Here is a 20,807-nt window from a genome sequence, read left to right as displayed (position 1 = left end):
AGAAAAGTAGATAAATTTATAAATCAACATCATAAAACAGATAAATATGCGGCAAATAGCCTGAGGATTTCTTTTTTTCTTTTTACAGAGAGGGAGAGAAACATCGATTTGTAAGAGATATATCAATTAGTTGCCTCTCACGTGCCCCCACTGGGGACCTGGCCTGAATCCCAGGCGTGTGCCCCGACTGGGAATTGAACTAGTGCCCTTTCAGTTCACAGGCCCGGCACTCAATCCACTGAGCCGTTCCAGCCAGGGCTACCCTGAGGATTTCTTCACTCTTTTCACACTTTCTGGGTGTGTTGTCTGAAATTTTATGAAATTTGAAATAATCACTCTCTGCTGCTATTTCTTTATTCCATGTCTCCCCAGAGCTACATCAATATGCCAGATTTTTCCAAACTCGAAATAAGCCCATCTTTACACTGAACTCGGCTTCCTACACTAAAATGTGAGGGCATAATTAAAACTGCTGTCACCTCTCTTCTTCACCTCGACAACTTTTATTCCCTTATTAGAGTTGCTTTAGTTGTTGTCTGTGCGTGCTCTGCACCAGCACACTTTTCCAGGGGCTCTCTTGGTAAAAATACAGTTGCTGTGGTTTGATGATGTCTGCGGGACAACAGTAAATGTAGCGAATCCAATGTAAAGGTTCTTAGTATTTCTTCTATGGTATCTGCTTAAGGTGGTTTAATTTTCATGCCAGCTTGAACTGACGACAATTAATTACCCCACTGAGACACTAAACTACTTTTTATGCTTGTTTGTTGATTTGCATGTGGCAGATATTTTGTTTCAGATCAAAGATATTGAAAGCTAGAATAGGAAAGGGAAAGACAATTTTTCAAGATATTACCTCCTAGCAAAACTGATGTATATTCTCTTCCCTATTGTGCCCAAACTATGTTAGTTACAGTGAGCAGCAAAAGTTGATTCACAGTGATAGTCAATTAAGGAGGGAGCCGACTTTACAAGTTATTCTTCACAAGTCCAAACACCACACAACTTTATTAATTATTTGAGACCAATACAAATGAAGATATCTGTTTCCAGTTTGCCATGGCTCAATATCGTGTTCCTGCCAACCCCCGCGTCCACGATTATTGCACATGACGTGACTTATTTCTGTAGCACTGTTGCTCAGTGAGACCGCATCCGACTTTCATTTAAACCCATTTGTTTTCACATTCAGTAAGGGAAAAATGTCTTTGACCAGGGCTAAAATAGTAATCCAACATAAACAGAGAGGGGTTTGTAAAAATATATTTCAGATTTCAGCAAAATCCCAGGGAGCTTTTATGTGTAGTTCTCTTACCTTAGAACACGCCAAAAACGTTTGCACTTAAGCAAAACTACTGGCGTCAGTTGTCAACCTTCAAAAGTAAAGGGTGAATTTAAATAAATAAATATGAAATATTTTTAAATTTCTGTATCCCTCCAGAACTATTGCATGTGTGTGTGTGTGTGAAAAAAATTTGGCAAGAAGGGCATTTATCTTTATATATCCTATTTTCTAAAGTTCTAAAAAGGAATTGGTGAGAAAATATAGACTTTTTTAGGAAAGAAATAGCCTTAAAGGAATATTTCTGTCCCTTTTTTTCCCAGCAAAACACATAAACTTCAAAATTTACCTTGTCTTACACTCAGGGGTACGAATGTCACCACACTCATTACTGGTAATACATGTGAAGGGAATGTGCTTATACATGGGCATGGGCCTGGTAAAAAAAAAAAAATGACAACAATAAGAAAAAAGGTACATGTGCATACCATTTTAGAGATGGCAGTCTTGCTTCTCCTGGGGACTCAGAAAAGATTTATCACCCATGGTCAAGGGGAGTCCCAAGTAGTTCCCATTTCAGAGCTTGAAAGGAAGGGTGCACTTTGACGTGAAGGCAGGGCATATAGAAGACTCCGAACCTTTTAGAACTACATGTGTGCAAGAGCACTCATTTCTTGGTGAGAACATCTGTTCCAGCGCGCCTGACCCCAAAGTCCGCAATGAATTAGACATGTCACCCAAATTCGCCAAGCAAACTGCCAAGCTACAAAATGACAGTTTAAAAATCTAAATTAGTTTGTAAAATATGAGCATACATTGCTTTGAAGAGATCATAATTAACAACGTATTGTCAGTGTTTTCACAACTCAGGAGAAAATTTTTTTTCACTTTGCCCCCTTTCTTCAAGCTCCTTAGGAGCTGCAAAGAAGTTCTGCTGAAGATACTTCATATGAAAACCCTTTACAGCCCAAGTTTTAAGTGAAACCTGCTTCCCCATCAACTCTCTAAGTTCCTAATCCATTTCATTTTGAAAGAGTGGGTGGTTTTTGTTTCTGTCATGCACTTGACTTCCTCTATACATGGTCATATTTTTGGCTTTCTAGAAATAAGTCATGAGGAACAGAATTTAAAGCCAGTTTTTGGAAGTGCAAAAACAGTGTGGACACTGAGTGCCAACACTCAGAAGTACTTCTGGCACTAACAACTAAGAACTGTAGCAAAAACAAAATAAATGGTTGATTTCCACAAACTCATAAATGCAGATAGCACCATCCCCATATTTTCCAAGAAAACTGATTCCCAAGAATTCACGTGTGAAGGGAAAGGAATGTGGGAGGACTTAAACCAATACTGGCCAGGGCCAATGCAAAGAAAATGAAAACAGAAGAAGAGATGTGTATACAGAGACTAACTGCTCATCCTCTTGATGGAGGAAGGGACTTAGGAAGAAGAAGAAAAGGAAGAGGAGAGACAGATGAATTGAGTAGAGGAAGGAGAGAGGGGCCCAGAGAGTTGGAAAGAAAGAAAGAATAAGGACACCAGAGGAAAATCTGGGCAACTGCTCCCTTGTGGCCCCAGCCCCTGCACCATACTGATGTCCGCAAGGCCCCTCCAGTGGTGCTGTTAGCCAGTGGCCTAGTGGTGGGACAGTCCTTCTGGGCTTTACTCAGATATCACCATCCTCTCATAAGGTTCACTAGAGTAATTTGCAGCGAACACATCCTCTGATAGATCCTCCTCTATTTCTTTCCTCTACTGGTCTTTTCTTCTTGTGCATAAAATATTGGGAGTTGTATCCATGTCATTGTAATTAAGCTTTGGATTTATAAAATATCACCACAATTTCTGGGAGTCAAGGGGCAGACAAGCATAACAAAGCAGGGAAATACTGTAATTTGGAGGAAAGAATCACTGACTTGTCACACAGTGTGTTGAGCGGTGTTGCAAGAATCTGAAATCACTTATAAAGTAGGTACAGCAATCTTGAGTTACAAGAAAGTTGAGGTTGGTAACTGGGCAGCAAGGAGACTGTAGTTACTGGATAATGGACATGCTTCAGAAGACAAGGTCTGCAGTGCTGCTTCAGTGGGATGATCAGAAAACTCCAACAACTATGGCTTTATAGTGGCTACTTGGCCCTGATGGACAGGTTTCATAGTCTTAAATGGTAGAAATCAGTACACTGAAGAAAAATTTCTTTAAGTTCATCAGGAAAGTAGATTCTCCTAGAATATTAATCATTTCATTTTTAAAGTCAATGTTGTGTGCAGTTGTACTTTTTAAGCATAGCGATACTTTGTGTAACGGGATTCCTGAAAAGTGGGGAGAAATCTTTGCATTCAACAGACTTGAGTGCCTACTCTCTGCCAGCTTCTTTACAGATCAAATTTGATTTTAAATTTGCCAGAAGCTTCACTACTTAAGGAATCTTGTAGTATAGAACAAGAATTCCAGTTACACTGTGCATAATTCTAATATGATATTCATTTATAAATTTTTATTGTTTGTGTTTCATGGTCTGAAAGAGTGGTACTTTGTAGTAAAACCTCAAAGCTTGCAATTAAAGTTTTTAAAGTTTTAGCTACTTTATAAGCCATACATATATATATGATTTAGAACTTGAAAAGATGGGAAAGTTTGTGAAATATCATCATTTCAAGCCTAGTAATTAAAAAAGCTTGTTGCTGCAACAAGGTCAGACAATTAATTTTGTGTTCTCCATGAAGGGTGGGGGGACAAAATAGATTTAAGTATACACCATGTTGCAGGGAAAATTCTTAACCTACAAAGGAGCAAACTCTCTTTAAGCACATCACAAGTACATTTGTAATACCAAAAATTAAAAACATATTTCCCAAGGAAGCATGTGGATTTATGACAGTAGATCTTGGATGACTCCGGCCTGGCCACACTTCATTATCATTTATATTTCTGTCTGTCCTTCAATAAAACTACATTCTAAACTTGTAAAACTGTCATTTAAGTTACTAAATGAGTGTTCCTCTAATGAATCTAAAAATGGTAAGAATTCGCTATATTGATGGGGTTCTGTGCACCCATTATAGCTATGAGGAATATGAATGTGTATTTATAAGGTTCAAGGGTTTATTTCTCAGTTTCTCTGAAACTTTTCTTTGCAGTTTCACAGCCAAGGCAAGGTGACTTGTGCTTAAAGTAGTAAAGCACTTCTAATAAGACAGCAATCTCAAACTAGGTAATTTTCAAGTCTCCATTCAACATAGAAAGTTGGAGAATATAGGGAAGGCTGGGGAGATAAACTTCTTGACTTACATATAGAGGCCGACAGGATTTAGTGAACCATTGGACTGTTTACGTGATTGTCTGTAATGAATGTTGAGTGGATTGTCCTTATGTCTAGGTATAATACAATCTATTTGTTAAGCACATAGCGGAGGTCAAATCTGGGGTTGTGGCGGCTTGTGTAATTATAATTGTGGTTCTCAGGCCAGGTTTCTACTCCTAGTTCAACTCTGTGGAAATCTGAAAGCATCTTGAACATTTCAAAATAATAAGAGAGCTGTCCAAATGGAGCTTGGATCTAGACTTGGGCGTTTCTGTTGCCAGTTCTATTCTTGAATGCATTGCCGTGTTTACGCTCTTCTTGGCTTTCCCGTCTTATTAACCAGCTCTCCTCCCAAGGACAGTGAAGTAGAGCAGAGCAAACTACTGGCTAGGGCTGCTCCGGCTTTTCTGAAGGGCAAAGGGTAAGTTCGAGCCAGAGTACACTGGAACCCTGAATTAACCAAACTAAAAATGGAGATTTCTTTTGTCAACATGCTTTGTGTGTGAAGAGCCATCTTTGATTTAGTAAAAGCAGCTACATTATAACCCCATTAACAGCACCATCTAGTTATTTTGAGTAGAAACATCTGTGTTTTTAGTCACTTCCCCTGATTTACTTTTTTTTTATGACTAAGCTTCAGATTTGATTTTCCAAAAGTTACTTAATCTTTGCTTGCAATGTGTTTAATGTATAGTTGAATTTCTTGGTCTTAGTGGTGTGAAGAGTGCAAATCTGTTTTCTTATAAGTTACTTTACCTACAGAGAAGGTAAAGTCTGTATTTTTGAGGTTAGTGAGATGCAAGTGTGAATTCCATTGCTTGGATTTTGCTTGTGTTTGTTATAGAGCAGCGCTTATCTTCCCTTCCTTTGCTTGGTTTTCCAAATGCCTTTTTACCACAAGTGTGTTCCTGCCTGTTCTGCTTCTTTCTGTCCGCCACTCCTAACACCACCCTTTCTTTCCTCCCGCCCTGTTTCAGGATTCAGTACAGCCTCAGTGTGGCAGACAGGCTAGCTGATGAACATGTGCTCATCGGGTTGTACGTCAACATGCTCCGGAACAACCCTTCATGGTTAGTGCAGGTTTGGCTGCTTGACCGTCCGTGGAGAGGGGAGTAGTCTCATCTCTTTACAAGCAGTCTCAGCAAGGGGCAAAGTCACTGGATGCCAGGGGTGTCACTAAGGCACTTTTTAACTGATTCAATTAAAATTTCTTTTGTAACACCATCAATAATTTGGATATTTCCCATTCATGTGCCATACAATTCACATCCTTGCTTATATCTTAGCTGCAGGGATAACTTGTGTAAGTGGGCACCATGCTCAGCATTAGCATCCAGGTGGATGCAGGTCGGTGGGTCCCACAGTTGGCTGTTACAAGTGCTGTGCCAAACGACCGCACAATGGTGAGGCAAGAATAATTTGTCTTATTCCCAGGGCGTGTATGTTTCTGATTTGGAGAACAGTGCTCCATTCACTTATGATGGAGGTGGAAAAGAAGAAAAGTTATGGGATAGGATCATACCCTGGAAATCATTTCCTTAACAAAGATTGTCTTGTAACTTTTACTTACAAATATTTCTGGGTAGCCATTCTGATAAAGCCTGTTTTCAAGTCCCAGAATAGGCAAACCCTACTTTCAGATGTGTTAAGTGTGTGGATTCAGATGGCCCTATGTATTGGGACAAAGGCATCCATAAAGTTTTTCCCTTTCTACTTTGATTGTGACATAAAAGATTCCTGCCTTTGGTTACTTACTGTTTTAATAATAAATGTACAGTTGCAATTTGAATGACAAATGGACAGACTATATAAATTTCATATATTTCAGGCTAGTTTAGACCACTTTTTACAAATATGTTTAGCAAACCAGTTCCTTAGAAATATTTCAATTTTGCTTAATAACTCTAATTTTCTCTGAACGAGGGGCCCATGGAGTTTTTTTGCAGTTATAACTATTAAGTGAGCCACTGCGTTAAACTGCCTTTAAAATAGCTGGTCCCCCTGACCACTACTATTTCACAGAAAGCAAACCTCCAACACTCGGTGCTCATCACCTTCATGACTTGGTATTGTTAGCTACTTCTTTATTTCTAGAACATTCCTCCCTTGACTATTTCCAAGTTCTTTCCTATCCCTGCTTCTGATGCCTTAGAATTTTTTTTTTTGCATAATTAGTACACTAGATGATTTTAGGTGATTCACAGATGAACATTTATTTAATAGTTACATCTTTATCTTAATTTGTATATTTTTTAAAATATGAGCAACATACAAGTTCAATTTTATATTACTTTCCACTCTTTCAGGAAATAAAAATGGACTCTACTGCTAAGCCCATCTCTTTGTTCAGATTTTCTCAAGCTTGTAGATCAAACTGTCCGTCTTCTTTCTCACATCTCAGCCTCTCAGAACTACAAGTGGAAAGAGTGATTGCTTTAATCTTATTCCCAATGAGTTTGGTTCCACAATGTTGTATGGTGGCTGAAACAATAAAACTAAAATTACTGAATTACAAAGAAAAAATGTATGAGTAATCTTTAAAGAAAAATGCAGTCAATATAGACTTAATCATGTCCGAAGACAATGATGTGATCTCACACTGTGTCCTCTCCCCCATAATTCTAAGCATACTCTGGCTATTTCTATTACTTTTCTTTGACCTTTTCTTAATTAAAGTTGTAACACAGAACTCTCCAAAGAGGAAAGCTTGGAGTTTGTTACTAGCAGCCCTCTTTCCTACTCAAGTGATTAATCACATTGACTTGATGGTCACTTAAGACCATAAAACTGTCTCAGCAGAGACACCTTACATCTACTCGATAAAAGCTAGGTGTGATTTGTATTTTTGAAAACAAAGCAGAATTTAAGCCTGATCTATGAAGCAGACTCCGTTTTAATGGCTGCTGCCTCCATATTTCTCATAGCTCTTTTCTGTCCTTAAAAAATTCCAAGTCATACTTCAAATTTCTCATTTTTCCTTCTCTTTCCTCTCTGTTTAATTAGATCCTAACAATTCCCCACACCAGCCACTTTATGTAAGTAATGTAATGGTCTCTCACCTCCTTTGTCATCATTATAGCTATAATCTTTACCATCGCTCAACTGTGGTGAGATATATAATGCTAATAATCATAAGAGCTACCTTTTTTAAAGCACTTGTCTTGTGCTAAGCACTGTGTTAAAAGCTTTATTTATGTAATATTACATAAGTTACATAATAATACACAAGTTACATAACTTCATAAATAATGTATATCTATATTAGTTCATAAATAATGTATATCTATATTAGTTATAGAACTAAATGTGAAGAATATCACATATCTGCACTGGTTGTGTTGTCCCCACAGAGGTTTTCTCGGCATAATCAGATGATAAATTGATTTTAAGATGTGTTCCCTTCCCTGTTGTAGAGTCTAATACATTTTAATTTCCATGGAAAATGAGAGTGGCACTACCAAGCTGGTGAGATTATAGGTGTAAATTAGCTAGTGCAGTAGTGGGCACATGGGATTAACTCAATGTTAGTTCCCCCCTTAATTTTGACTCTAACTGAAAGCATCTAAAAAGTTGGATTGCAGCCCTGGCTGGTGCGGTTCAGTTGGTTGGAGCATCATCCCATACACCAAAAAGTTAGGGGTTCAATTTCTGGTTGGGGCATGTATGGGAGGCAACCAATCAATGTTTCTCTCTCATATTGATGTTTCTCTCTCACATCAATGTTTCTCTCTCTTTCTCCCTCTCCCTTCCTCTCCCTCTAAAATCAATAAACACATATTTTTTTTAAAGTTAGATTTTAAAATTCTATTTTGTAAAATCTGTCCATTATAAATATGGTAGAAAGAAACTGAGAGCCCGTGTGTGTTCATCAATATTGTTGAATGGATGAACTTCAGAGTACGCTCTCTTCAAATGTGCTAAAATAAAGAATTCAGGATGGGACATGGTCTCATATGGTGTTTCATTAAACTGTATAAACAGGACACTTTGATTAAAAATTCATGGCCATGTGCAGCTTTGCTTACAGAAGCAAGTAGAAAGAAGAGAAGGCAATCAGGGTTAAACTAACACCTCCCTTTGTTCAGGAAATCAGAGATGTAAAGTCCACCTATTGCTTCTGTAAACTCCTTCACTGACTCAACTAAACTGTCTTTACCCTTTTTGGCATAACCTAGAATACTGAACAGTAAGTTACCAATCACATGACCAGGAAGCTAATTTATAGATAAGGAAGTTATGGTGCAAAAATATAATCATTCCAAGGCAGTATTTCCTACGTTTTAGAGGTAAGAGTAAAAAGAATTCTTGCATAGAGTCTTGCCATGTGCCCTAGCACTGCACTAAACGCTTCACATGGGATCCTCCCGAGAAGCCATGGGGAGCTTACCCTTGTCTCCCTGTCCTACAGGTGAGAAAACTGAGGCACAAAGAGGCTAAGTGACCTGCCCTGAGTCACACAGCTAGTAAGTGAGAGGGCCGGGCTTTGAAACCAGAAATGACCGGCACAACCTCCCAGCCACTCTTTTATCACATCCCGATCAGTGATTCACTCCTCCTAAGAACAAGCATTTTTTAAGTGGAATCTTGCCCCTTTCAGACATCATCTGCTTTCCTAATCTTTAAAACAACAACAAAATGAGAAACAAAAGAAAATTGCCCATGATGGGGGATGGGGAAGGCCTGATGTTAATAAATGTGAATAAATATAGTGACATTTCTATGAACTTTAGCACCTCTACCAAGCAGGTTAAGGAATCTGTGTGCAGCCATAGGATGTATCTTGATTTTTTAATTTTGCCCGAAGTAAATATTTCACAGTTCGATTTTAGATGGCATGGCTGGTTTTAAAGTATTCTTCCCAATTTGTCAAAGTATTGAGGAAGCACGCAGAGCCCAGAAAGACATGGAAGAGGTGGACCAAAGACCATGACCTTACCAGCCTAAGAGAGCCAGCCTTCAGCCATGCGTTTGCCCAACTCATTCTTAGGTGTTCTTGCTGTGTTCCAAGCATTGTGCTAAACGCCCAAGATCAAATAGTAAAAAGACTGAACCCTCAAAGAAGTTACAGTTTAGCAAAGGATAAAGACAGGTGAAAAGGCAATTAAAATGCAAAGGAATAACAGCTATAATAAGGGCAGTGCAGTGCAGTGCAGTGCAGAGTGCTACGGAATCTCTGAGAAACTATGAACTTGAATTTGGAGACTGGAGGTGAGGGTAGGAAATAACAGCTAAAGCCAACTGCAGTATGAAGAAGAATTAGCCAGGTGTGTGTGTGTGTGAAACAAGCAGAGAGATTGTTCAGGGCAGAGAGAATGTGGTGCATCTGAGGAACTTAAGTTTGGTAAAGCTACTAGTGTAACCAGGGTAACAGATAAAGCTAAGTTATGCAGGACCTCATACATGCTATTTAGGAGTTTCCAAAATTAGAATGTGTTAAAGGACTTGATGCACAGGGATGTTACAGCCAACTTCATTTGTGAAAGATCACTGACTACAGGATAGAAGATGAATTGGAGGGAAGACTGAGTCTAAAATCAGAGCAACCTGTTGAGAGGACTTTACACTAATTCAGGCTAAGATGACAGTGGCCTGGAGCACTTCAGTGACAGCTGGAGTAGAAGAAAGTGGAGGAAGTTGAGAGTTTGTTGGAGAGAATGCAGGGCGCTGTAGATGACTGTGGCAGAGTGGGTTGTTCAAGTCAGAGTCTCAGCAAAGGCGTTTGAAGGCATCCCTGCAGAAAAGCCAGTATTGTGCTGATTCCTTTATTCTTATCCATGAAGTCGTCATTTCATGATGCCCTGTCTTCTCCTTTGAAACCAGTCTTTAAAGAGCCAATGTTGAGGCTTTGAGAGTTTGTTCATTTCCTTCCCCATCCTCGGTCCCATAACATCCCTTCGTGGACCCCTGTCATTTTATTCTTTTCCACCCTGACTCCCCTGCGCACTGACTCCTAAAGACCTGAGCAGGGCTTTACCCCGTAGCGTTTTGCTCCCGACCAGCTGCAAAATATAGGACATAACCTTATAAAGGCATCTTAGTGTTCACTCATAATGCCTTCTCAGGCGGTAATCCTCCTATTAGCTATTTGCATTTTAATAGAAGAGTAGTACCTGAGGCCTAATGACCTTAAAAAGTAATCTCTAGTGATAAAATTCCCATTACCATTTAGACAAATGAAAAAATATAAAGGAAAAACATACAAATAGTTCTGGCGGCCTTTGGATTACATCATTTGGTTGCCTTTCCCACTGTGGAGGTCAGAACAGGCCTGCAGAGGAACAAACAAACAAAATGTGAAGAAGCCCTGAGTTCCCCGAAATCTTTGCTAAGTCACAAATTAGTAAGCCGTTGCTTAGCTGGAGCCACTTGAGTTTCCTAGAATGCCATTTTCAAATCCCTAGCAGCAGCCACTGGCCATGTATTTAAGGTGGAAACTGGAGAGCTTTCAAAATAATAGATCTTCCCACTCAACATGCAGTCTACACAGCAGCCACTTTTTAATTCATCATGGTCTTGTAGCAAGATTACTGATTATAAAATCTTGAAATAAATAGCCAGGGATGGGGGAAGTGTTGGAATCACTATTTCTTTAATGATTTAGGGATTATTGGCCATTCATTTTCGGCTATTTGTAATTGAAGTCTTGAAATAATGGAATTTATCAGAGAAATGCCTCATTCACCCGTGTATAATTTGAACATACTGAAATGGCACATGTGGACTCATAAATCGTTTGTGTGCACAGAGCGGCGATACATCACTCAGCCCTCATTCGGCCAGTGCTGCGGGAGGAAAAGCACAGAAGTCTGAATTATAGCTTACTAGGCAGAATCCCATAACTTCACGTCTTACATTTCCAGAAGGCTTTTTTTATGTAACCTTCATATTATTTATACTTACTGGCCATTCATGATAGAAGACACTTTTATCATGAGGTATTTTTATCAAGGCATTTTTTTTATTACGTATTTATCAGAATACTCACAAATGTTTTTGACAAAGTCACTTTCAGGCAGTCAAACAAATCCTTGTCCTGGGCTTGGAGCAACAATTTCTGTTGTCCACACAGTGTTCGGTTAGGCCTATAGTCACTAATACACCAGCCAGAAATAATAAATGTGTTAAAATCAGATTGTTTCTTTATGGGTAGTTTTGTGTTTAAAGCAAAGACAGTGTAACTTCCTCTTTCTTATTAAAACTGCAGCAACGAATTTAGTTATTATTTTTAACCACTGCAGAGTGCAGATACTGTGTTAAAGCATCAATTTTCCAGAACTAATTCTTTTGGTTATTAGGACTATTTTCTTACTGCAAGTCTTTTGTATGCTAATTTAACTCTCAATCCACAGGGATTGATACTATATACATATGTCACCCTGAAATCCTAAATTTTTCTGTCATAATGTAATTGCAGCAGAAATATAAAATTAAAAATATAAAATGTCACACATACTACATGGATATCAGTTAAATACTCATAAAAATGGTCTGTTTTATATAGTTTATATTTGCGGTTCATTTCATGTGTTCAGATTTTTCCATTTTATTCTCAAGATCTTCTAGATCCTTGCTATACAAAGTGTCCTCAGATAGCAACATATCAAAGTATCTTGGAAGCTTGTTAGAAATGCAGATTCTTAGGTCCCATCCCCCAAACTATCCCCACACCACTATAGAATCAGAAACTGCGTTTTTACATCCCAAAGTGATATGTGCACACCCTAAAGTTTGAGAAGCTCCCCTGTTCTAGATAGCTGTTGGATGGCAGATGGCATTTTGAAGGAGACAAAAATCATTGATAAATCTGAATAGGTTACTTAAGAGGCAAATAATAATAATATTGTATTAACTAACATTTTTTATCATTTTATGTGTTCTAGGCATCATATTTGTTTGATGCTTTTTACATGCATTCTCTGATTTGGGCGAAAGGAAAAGGGAAGACCCTTTTTCTGAAGATGGAGGAGTGACTTAGTAAATGGAGAAACTCAGAAATATTCTAGGTAGTCATCAAGCCCAGAGAAAAGAGCTAAATCAAGGGTGGAAGTATTCAGGATGAGAACGGACATAGTTTACATATGTGAAGGGTATAGGCTAGAGCAGAGAAAATGGAAACAAAAATGTCAAATGATGAGAAAAAGTGTTACATTAATGGATTCAGCCAACCAGGGAAGAGCTGTTTGGGAGTGACATAACTAATATGTCACCGTAAGTACATAATGATTTTCATTCATCTTCTCTCTTTAAAATGAAGGTGAGGAGACTATGTTACATGTGTACTTACATGCAAATATACATATAAAGGATATAAATGTATGTTCCTTATATGGATCTAAGACTTTGCAATGGATAATTCTTGCAACCTTAATATTGGCATAGAAGTATGTCATTTTTAATGCATAATCATGAATATTAATTTTGTTCTTTAAGGAACAGACTTAAGTATAAGAGCCAATGGAGGGAAATATAAGTAAATTTGGGGATAATAAGAACTAGTTTCTAACCTTGACTCTAACCTGATACCATAATAATAAATAAACCAAACTATGACCAACTAGTCTGTTAACAAGATTAGTGTTACTGATACGTTGCATAGAATTTTTTTAATGGCATCCAAACTTAGTCTTTAGTGAAGTGCCTTCTGAAATATGGGAGAATTGATATTTGCATTATTGGGTTTTTATTTACTTGCTTCTATTTACATTAGTTTTTTAGGGACTCATTTTGTCCTTATTGTAGTACAAACAATTTCTATAAATTTGTAAGAGGCTCTAAACAATTCCCATTAGTGTCATTAGAAGCCACTACTATAATTCCACTTCTCTGGAAGTAAATATAAAATAGCAAGTTACCTCAACAGTAATATTATTGATGAGAATTATATTAGTCATCTATTGCTGCATAATAAACTACCCCAAAACTTAGCAGCTTAAAACAACAAACATGTATTACCCCGCAGTGGGCCGGGAATCCAGGGTTGGCATAGCTAGGTGCCGGTGCCTCAAGAGGGACTTTCGTGAAGCTACCATCAAGCCATTGGCTGGGGCTGTGATCTCACACGAAGGCTCTGCCCGTGTGAGTTCATTCACAAAGTGATGGCTGGCTCCGGCTCCTCATCGCATGGGCCTTTCCGGAGGCCACCTTATGACTTGGTGGTCAGCTTCCCACAGAGCAAGCAACCCAGAAGGGCTCAAAAGAGAAAACATGGCCAAGGGGAAGCCATGGTTTTCCATGACTCCTGCCACATTGTGTTCATTAGAAGCACATCAGTAAACCCAGCCCACACCAAAGGGAGAGATTACACACAGGTGTGAGTACAGGGACAGGGATCACTACAGGCTGACCACAGTTGTTTCTCTTTTAATCTGGCTTCCATATTTTCTAATGTGTCTATTTTGAACATGTATTGTTTGTGTGATAAGTAAATAAAAATGTTAAAGGCAACAAATTAAAGGGAAACTATTCTTTTTCCAGAAATGTTGATAGAGTCACTCCTCCTTAGAGCTTTCTTAGTAAGACAACTGAATTGAGTAAAGACAGGATTTATTAATGACCTTCCTGGCCACATATTAGATTCATGTTATGGATTTATGTTATGAAATCAAATCTGAGATTATTAACCTAACAGGGTTTTAGATAGCTTTCAAATTTTTGCACTGAAATGTTGAAATAGCAAAACCCCTTGTAGTGGTATGAACACATCAGTCTTTTTCCTTGCCTAATAGCCCCCTTGCTCTTCCTCAACAGTATGCTGGAGAGTTCAAACCGGCTTGACGAAGAACACAGGCTGATTGCCAGGTACGCGGCGAGACTGGCAGCAGAGTCCACTTCGTCTGTAAGTAGTTTGAGTGAGAGGATGTCATGTTCATTGTTCATCTTGTAGTCAGTCGGTGCTAGGGCAGCAGAGCTCAAAAGTTGCTACCTCATGGTCTGCAAGACCTGAAGATGGTCTGGCCTTCGCTGCTTCCATTTTTTTCCCTTCTCATCTGCCATTCTGTTTGACAGATCACAGGGGGCAAACACAGGCCTGAGGGCTGAATCCAGCCCTCTGCCTTGTTTTATCTGACCCGGCACCTTTTTTCTACCCGGCGGCAGCACTGAGCTCCTTGCCCCAAGTTAAGGAGTAGTGACATTTATACAGTCCTAAAATTACATTTGGCCCTTTGAGGGCAACCATGAGGCTGATGTGGCCCCCATCGAAAATGAGTTTGACACCCCTGACATAGATCTTAGCATAAGATATCCTGCTACAATGCTGCTAAAACAGCCTAACACCCAATTTCTCTGGATAATCCCTGATCGGTTAACATAAAGAGCAAAACAATGACTCAAATCCACAATTGGTCCACATAACTTTCTACTTTTATCAATACGTAAAATGTATATGAAAAAGAAGAAATTATGTAATGAAATTAGAAGAAAATGCTGGTCACATGTCAAAGCTGTCGTATACCAGACTTCATTGTAGAAAGTCTTTTAGGAGAAAAAGCATGGGACCTCAGACTTCTTCATTAGCAACACAAATCATGTCTGTGTTCAAAGAAACACTAATTAAAAATTATAGGGAAGCCTGATGAAAGCCAGACCTTTACCATATTTAATCTTTCCTGCAATCATGCTTCTGGATATTAAAATGCAGGCTGCGTTCCTTCGTGCCTTTGGGTCTAGGCAATCGGTGCCATTTTTAAAGCTTGGCATTCTTTGGCAGGAAGATTGGCTGGGATTTTTTAAATTTGTTTTAGAAGCAATAAATATTGACATCAAGAAATTTCTACAGTGTACTGTGTAGCAAAGAAAGCAAGACACAGAAGTGTACATAATCTGATCCTATTTTTATAGAACAAGGATAAATTAATCCTTCACTAAATATACATATATATAAATATAGTATATTATTATGTATATACCTGCATAAATGTGCATACAGGCATAATAATATACCATAACTATGTTATATATAATCATATGTATGTATATATGTATATGTATATTCAGTCAATGATTAATTTGTATAGAATATATATAATTTGTTAGGAGTTAATTTGTATATGTATGTATAATTTTATATATACATATAATTTTATAAGAATGGAAAAAGCTATGGCTGCATGTATTAAAGCATCAAAGTTAAATTGCACATAAAGAAATTCTAAAAGTCTGTTTACCAAAAAAGTCTTATTAATTATGATTTTAAAACTACAGTAATTCCAGAGAAAGAGTTATCTCAACAGGTAAGTATTTTTTCAACCCACCTATACTGAGAAAAAAGTTGCAACAGGAGACAGCGTGGCAGGAATGAAATAGCTCTCCAAAGACATCAAATCAGAAAGCTAGAAAAGAGTTTTTCTATGTTTTGTGCATTTGCTGCCAAAGAATTCCATTCTGCTTTCCATTGCATAGCTGTGCTCCAGATCCACAGAAAAGCTGGTCCTTTGGAGAGGAATGGCAATTAAATTGTATCTATTTGCCTTGCTCTGTTTTGATAGAAATAGTTTCTTTTTTCTTGTCTGCATATCTCATGATTCCTGTCTTCTCAAACACACGTGGGTTCCCATTCCCAATGTTAAATAGTGTAAACCACATGTCTTACAGCAGCCAGCTCAGCAGAGAAGTGCTCCTGACATTTCCTTCACCATCGATGCAAATAAGCAGCAAAGACAGCTCATCGCAGAACTAGAAAACAAGAACAGGTACGGCTTCTTAGAGGCGCTGGCTTTTTTATCAAAGGGTGCGTTCACCAGTAAACTGGAGTTTTGCTCTGAACTAGCCGGGGTTTTCACCCTGAATGAGTGTTTGAGGGCACACCTGTGATGCTGGCTTCTGAGAAGCTAGTCTTGAGATTTTGAATCTTCAGAAGCTTCATGAGAAAAGATATGTGTGTATAATCTTGAAATGTCAGTGCAATTATTGTTTTCTCTCTAGACAGCCTCATTTCCCTTTTTCTGACACGCTTATTTTTGTTAAGGAGCTGCTAAGGCAGAAGGACCTCCCTGAGTAATGGGAGGGAACTATCTCTGCCACCCAGGGACAAGGAGAAGGCTCTCCAAGAAGGGTCCCTGAAGGGACCCCAGGCTGAGAGAGACATTTGCACTGCTGTCACTACCACCCGTGTGTTCAAGTGAAACATCTCCCTGTCCAGTCCATCAGCGGGCCCCTTCTTTCTTCCACACGAATTGAATCAGTCCACCCCCTCATCGTATCCCAAAATTGTCTACTTCATCTCCACCATTACCACTCAGTCCAACCTGTCATTTTCACGAAACATAAATCATGTCATGTGATTTCCTGTCCAAAACCCTCTGATGGCTTTTCATCACACTTGACTAAAACCTACCCTTCTTACTGTGGTCTGCAAGGTCTTACCTGGCTTGATTCCTGCCTATCTTTCAAGCCTCAACACACCTTGTTCTTTATAATCTCGCTTCTTTCTCCCTTTACAGCCTTTGCACTAATGTTCTCTGGGCTTAGAAAGCTCTTCCCTCAGGGTCTCTGCATGAATGGCTCCTTCTCATCGTTCAGGTCTTAACTCAAAAGAGTCTCGCCCGCTATCTCCTACTGCAGGCGCCACTCTGCATTGCAGCTGCATGCACGCATGCGTGTGTGTGACTCACCACTGTCCGAAATAATTGCATTTAAGTGTGGGTTTCCTTGTTTATTGTCTGTCTTCCCTGACTGAAATGCAAGTTCTTTGAGAACAGAGGCCATGCCAAACGGTCCCTAGGTTCCAGAACCATGTCTGATATATCAGAGTGAATAGAGAGTGAGAGAATAACAAATAGCTGAATAAGATCTCAAACTCAATGCCAATATAGCCCAACATAGGAACAACTTATACATTTTATATTTCTTAGAACAGCACCAAAATGTCTTAACGCTTAATCCCATTCTTGAACACCAGTGTCACTTCTGGGAGCAAAGTGGTAAAGAAGGAGATTGCACTAATTGTTTCATGCCTGTAGAGTTTGACCTTGGAATTTCAGGGTACATGGTCAAAGCATTCTTTAGAGTTATACAGAAAAAAATTTTAAGGAACATACAAATTCAATTGGCATGTTTTCATAATTTTAGAAAGACAAAAGACAAGAGTGAAAACTCACCAGATAACCAAGTTATCTTGGTTGCCATGTTAACATGCTCTCTCACTTTTCCAAAGCACTTTGTTTTCCCTTCCAGTCCTCTGCCTCCACTCAGCATGAGGGAGGCACATGTGAGGGGAAAAGAAGTCGGGACTTCCTTTAAGGAAATACCCCAGAGATAGCTGCCTCCATGTAGGATTCCAGAATCAGCAGGAAGCACCGTGAATGTCCTAAAGACCCTGCTATGCCATGATACTGCTCTTCCTGCATGTTTCTAGGATGTTTCTGGACTGCTCTCTCTGAATGCATGTTTTCAGAACCAGAGGAAAAAATTAAGAAATAGAAATGAAAGGGCAGAAAAGGAGCTCCATCCTGTGCCTGAGTTCTTTCATGGCCCTGCAATGTCTCCACCCCATGCTGATGAGCATTTGGTCCATCCTGAACTCTCTCTAAGCCAGTGGCCCCATGCCCCGCAAAGGCTCCAGAACCACATCCCAGAAGCTTATCCAAGTCACACTTCTGCACATGGAAATTTACCCCAAGGGTCCCAGGGTCTCCAAGATGGCAATTAACCCAATACACAGATCTCTGAGCTTCAGGGGATAGAGTTCCTCACTTTACTTCCTGACTACTGTAGGTAATTCATGCACATTTCAGCAGTGATCTTTAGAAAATAATGCTTTCTTACAGAACCCTTGGAGGAGCCGGTTGGGGTTAGTATTAGGCATAGCAGGACTCTTCACATTACATTGCATAAGTCACAGCCTGCCCAGGCTAGACCTCTCAAAGCAAGTACCAAAGACCAAGGGAGGGAGTCTGATACATACGAATTTGGGAGCTAGCAAACCTGGGTTTGGATCACCTCTAACGCTTATGTGCTACTGAACTTGGACACATCTTTCAAATGGTCTGTGCTTTGATTTCCTCATTCATGAAACAGATTATAGTGGTACCTATATACAGTAGAATTGTTATAAGGATTAAATAAAATAAGATTTTAAAAGACAGCAGAGTTCCTGGATATAGACTAAGCACTCAGTGCCTGTTACATGTCTTACCACTATCTTTCCGTATCAGAGCTGCTCCTCCTGGGCTACACAACTCGGTGAGGGTCCTGTGCTTACAACCGACAGGGAGAACTAGGGGGAGTCACAGAATACCAGGATGTTAGCCCTGGAGGAGATCTTCAAAATCCCAGCACACTGATTTCAGCTGAGCTCTGTGAGACCCTGCAGGCTCTGGAGAGGTCCCTGAAGGTGGCGGACAAGGGTCTGGGAGCCCTGTTCCTTTGATATACTGGATTTCCACAGAACATTTCCCTGAAAGAAATGTTTTCACCACAGAACACAAAGAGGGACCAATAAAGGTGGAAACCACTGAATTATAGTCCAGCCTCCTCACCACACCCAGAAGGCGGGTAGTGACCAGTAATTAGCTTCTCGATGCTGGTGTGTTGGGGAAGCAGGCAGTTATAAATTAGCCTTTCAGACAGAAAGCCATCCCCCTTGCTCACCAAGTTCACCTTCCATTCTTGATGCTTTGTTCTGTCTTATTGGCTCTTGTGCTTTTTCTTGGATGGGAAACTGACCCCTCCCCCAAGAATAAATGATTTGTTACCTTGCTAATGGCTTCTAACTCACTTAGGGATAATTTGCTTTGCACAGGTCACCTATCCTTTATGGCCTGCCTACTGTTCACCTCGATGCAGGGCAGCCCAGGCCCCAACATCAATAATAGACAGACGTGTGTCACCCCTGACAGAGGTCACACCAAAAGCACTCTTATGTCACAGACTCAATTACAGTGCATCCTTTTAAAAGCACTTTCCTTCTATGGCTGCTCTCACTGAGATCTGTTGTTAAGGCTGAAAATGTTAAGAAAAAGAGAAAGAATTTTGCCTATCTGTGGCCTTCTCAGATAAATTCAGTAAGAGGAATTTCATTCCTGGTGAGAGAATGGGGTTATTTAGTCTTGTGAAATGAGCACCATTTATCCTTATTTCCCCTCCAAGCACCTCGTATTTGGTAGCTGCAGTTACTTTGTGGTGTGAGTGTGATCATAAATAATAGGAAGATACAAGTTTTGTCTCTTAAGCAGTGCACTTTTCAAAGCTGAGCACATTTCCACGGCATTCTATTCCTTGCTAGAGAGATTAGTAGGTCCTGATGAGAACGCTCAGCTGGAGCTTGCAGGCTCCAGCGACATCCAGCAGAATCCTCATGGTTTGGGTATACTGCAGATGAAGTCAGAGACCTCTCATCCACAGCCGCCAACTAGCTACAGCCGACACTTTGCAAGCAGAGGTGGTTTAGTGAGGCCGGTTCTGCTCAGAAACATAGGATGGCTCCACCTTCGCCCTGGTGGCCCTGATGTGCTCTACCAAGTGTTAGATCCTGGACACTCTGAAAGTGCACTGATCCTGGTTTCTTCCCTCTCTCCCCTCTCCCAAGAGAAATCTTACAGGAGATCCAGAGGCTGCGGCTAGAGCATGAGCAAGCGTCTCAGCCTACCCCAGAGAAGGCACAGCAAAACCCCACTCTGCTGGCGGAGCTGCGGCTCCTCAGGTAAGAGGGGAGCCTGAGGCATCGCAGGGAAACAGGTGCTGGAGACGTTCAGTAGAGTGTAATGCTGTCTAGCCAGAATCCGGTTCTTAACCAGCTTCTGACTTCTATTTGTTTTGTTTTGTTTTTTAATTACACATACCTGCTTGCTGAGATTTGGGAGTTTAGGGGAGAGGCTGTTTCTATTTATTCTTTTATTTGATATAGAGAAAAGGAGACTGTTCTTTAAGTCAGAAACAAAAACTCTTACAGGAAAAAAATTTAACTCAAGTCTCCGTAGTTATTTGCACCATCCACAATGTGTTTATGATACACATGATCAAAACATTTTTACATTTATAATATTACCTGTAATCCATAAAATGGAGTCCAATTTTCTCTAAATCTGTGTCCCTGATAGTTTTACATACAGATCTTAAAAAATAGAGTCCATACCTTCTATAATTGAGTTAAAAGACTTGGGCTTACCTACTCTGTCATCATAAAGTAATTGAGTTGGAAAGGACCTCGGAAGATCATCCGGTTCAACCCTGAATTTCAGTGCACCTCCCAGAGTCAGAGGGTAGAGAGCAGCGGAGTGTGGA

At 39.7% G+C, this 20,807-nt stretch overlaps 1 protein-coding gene across 15 annotated transcripts in view; it reads left to right on the top strand.

The window, feature by feature from the left end:
- Positions 1-20,807, top strand: part of DTNA (dystrobrevin alpha) — a 352,090-nt gene that overhangs the window by 298,909 nt on the left and 32,374 nt on the right. For 11 of the 15 annotated variants that reach the window (XM_028523840.2, XM_028523841.2, XM_036009165.1 and 8 more), the window contains 3 exons: positions 14,334-14,421; positions 16,179-16,276; positions 20,113-20,226. In XM_028523840.2, the coding sequence (XP_028379641.1) occupies positions 14,334-14,421; positions 16,179-16,276; positions 20,113-20,226 (300 nt within the window). Of the gene's footprint in view, positions 1-4,929; positions 5,008-5,563; positions 5,657-14,333; positions 14,422-16,178; positions 16,277-20,112; positions 20,227-20,807 lie in introns of all 15 variants that reach the window. The other 4 variants (XM_028523839.2, XM_036009159.1, XM_036009160.1 and 1 more) reach the window with 1 other exon arrangement.

Source organism: Phyllostomus discolor, chromosome 9 (genome assembly GCF_004126475.2).
Source record: "Phyllostomus discolor isolate MPI-MPIP mPhyDis1 chromosome 9, mPhyDis1.pri.v3, whole genome shotgun sequence".
NCBI lineage: Eukaryota > Metazoa > Chordata > Mammalia > Chiroptera > Phyllostomidae > Phyllostomus > Phyllostomus discolor.
Note: the sequence above shows the minus strand (reverse complement) of the source record. Positions and strands in the feature narration are given on the sequence as shown.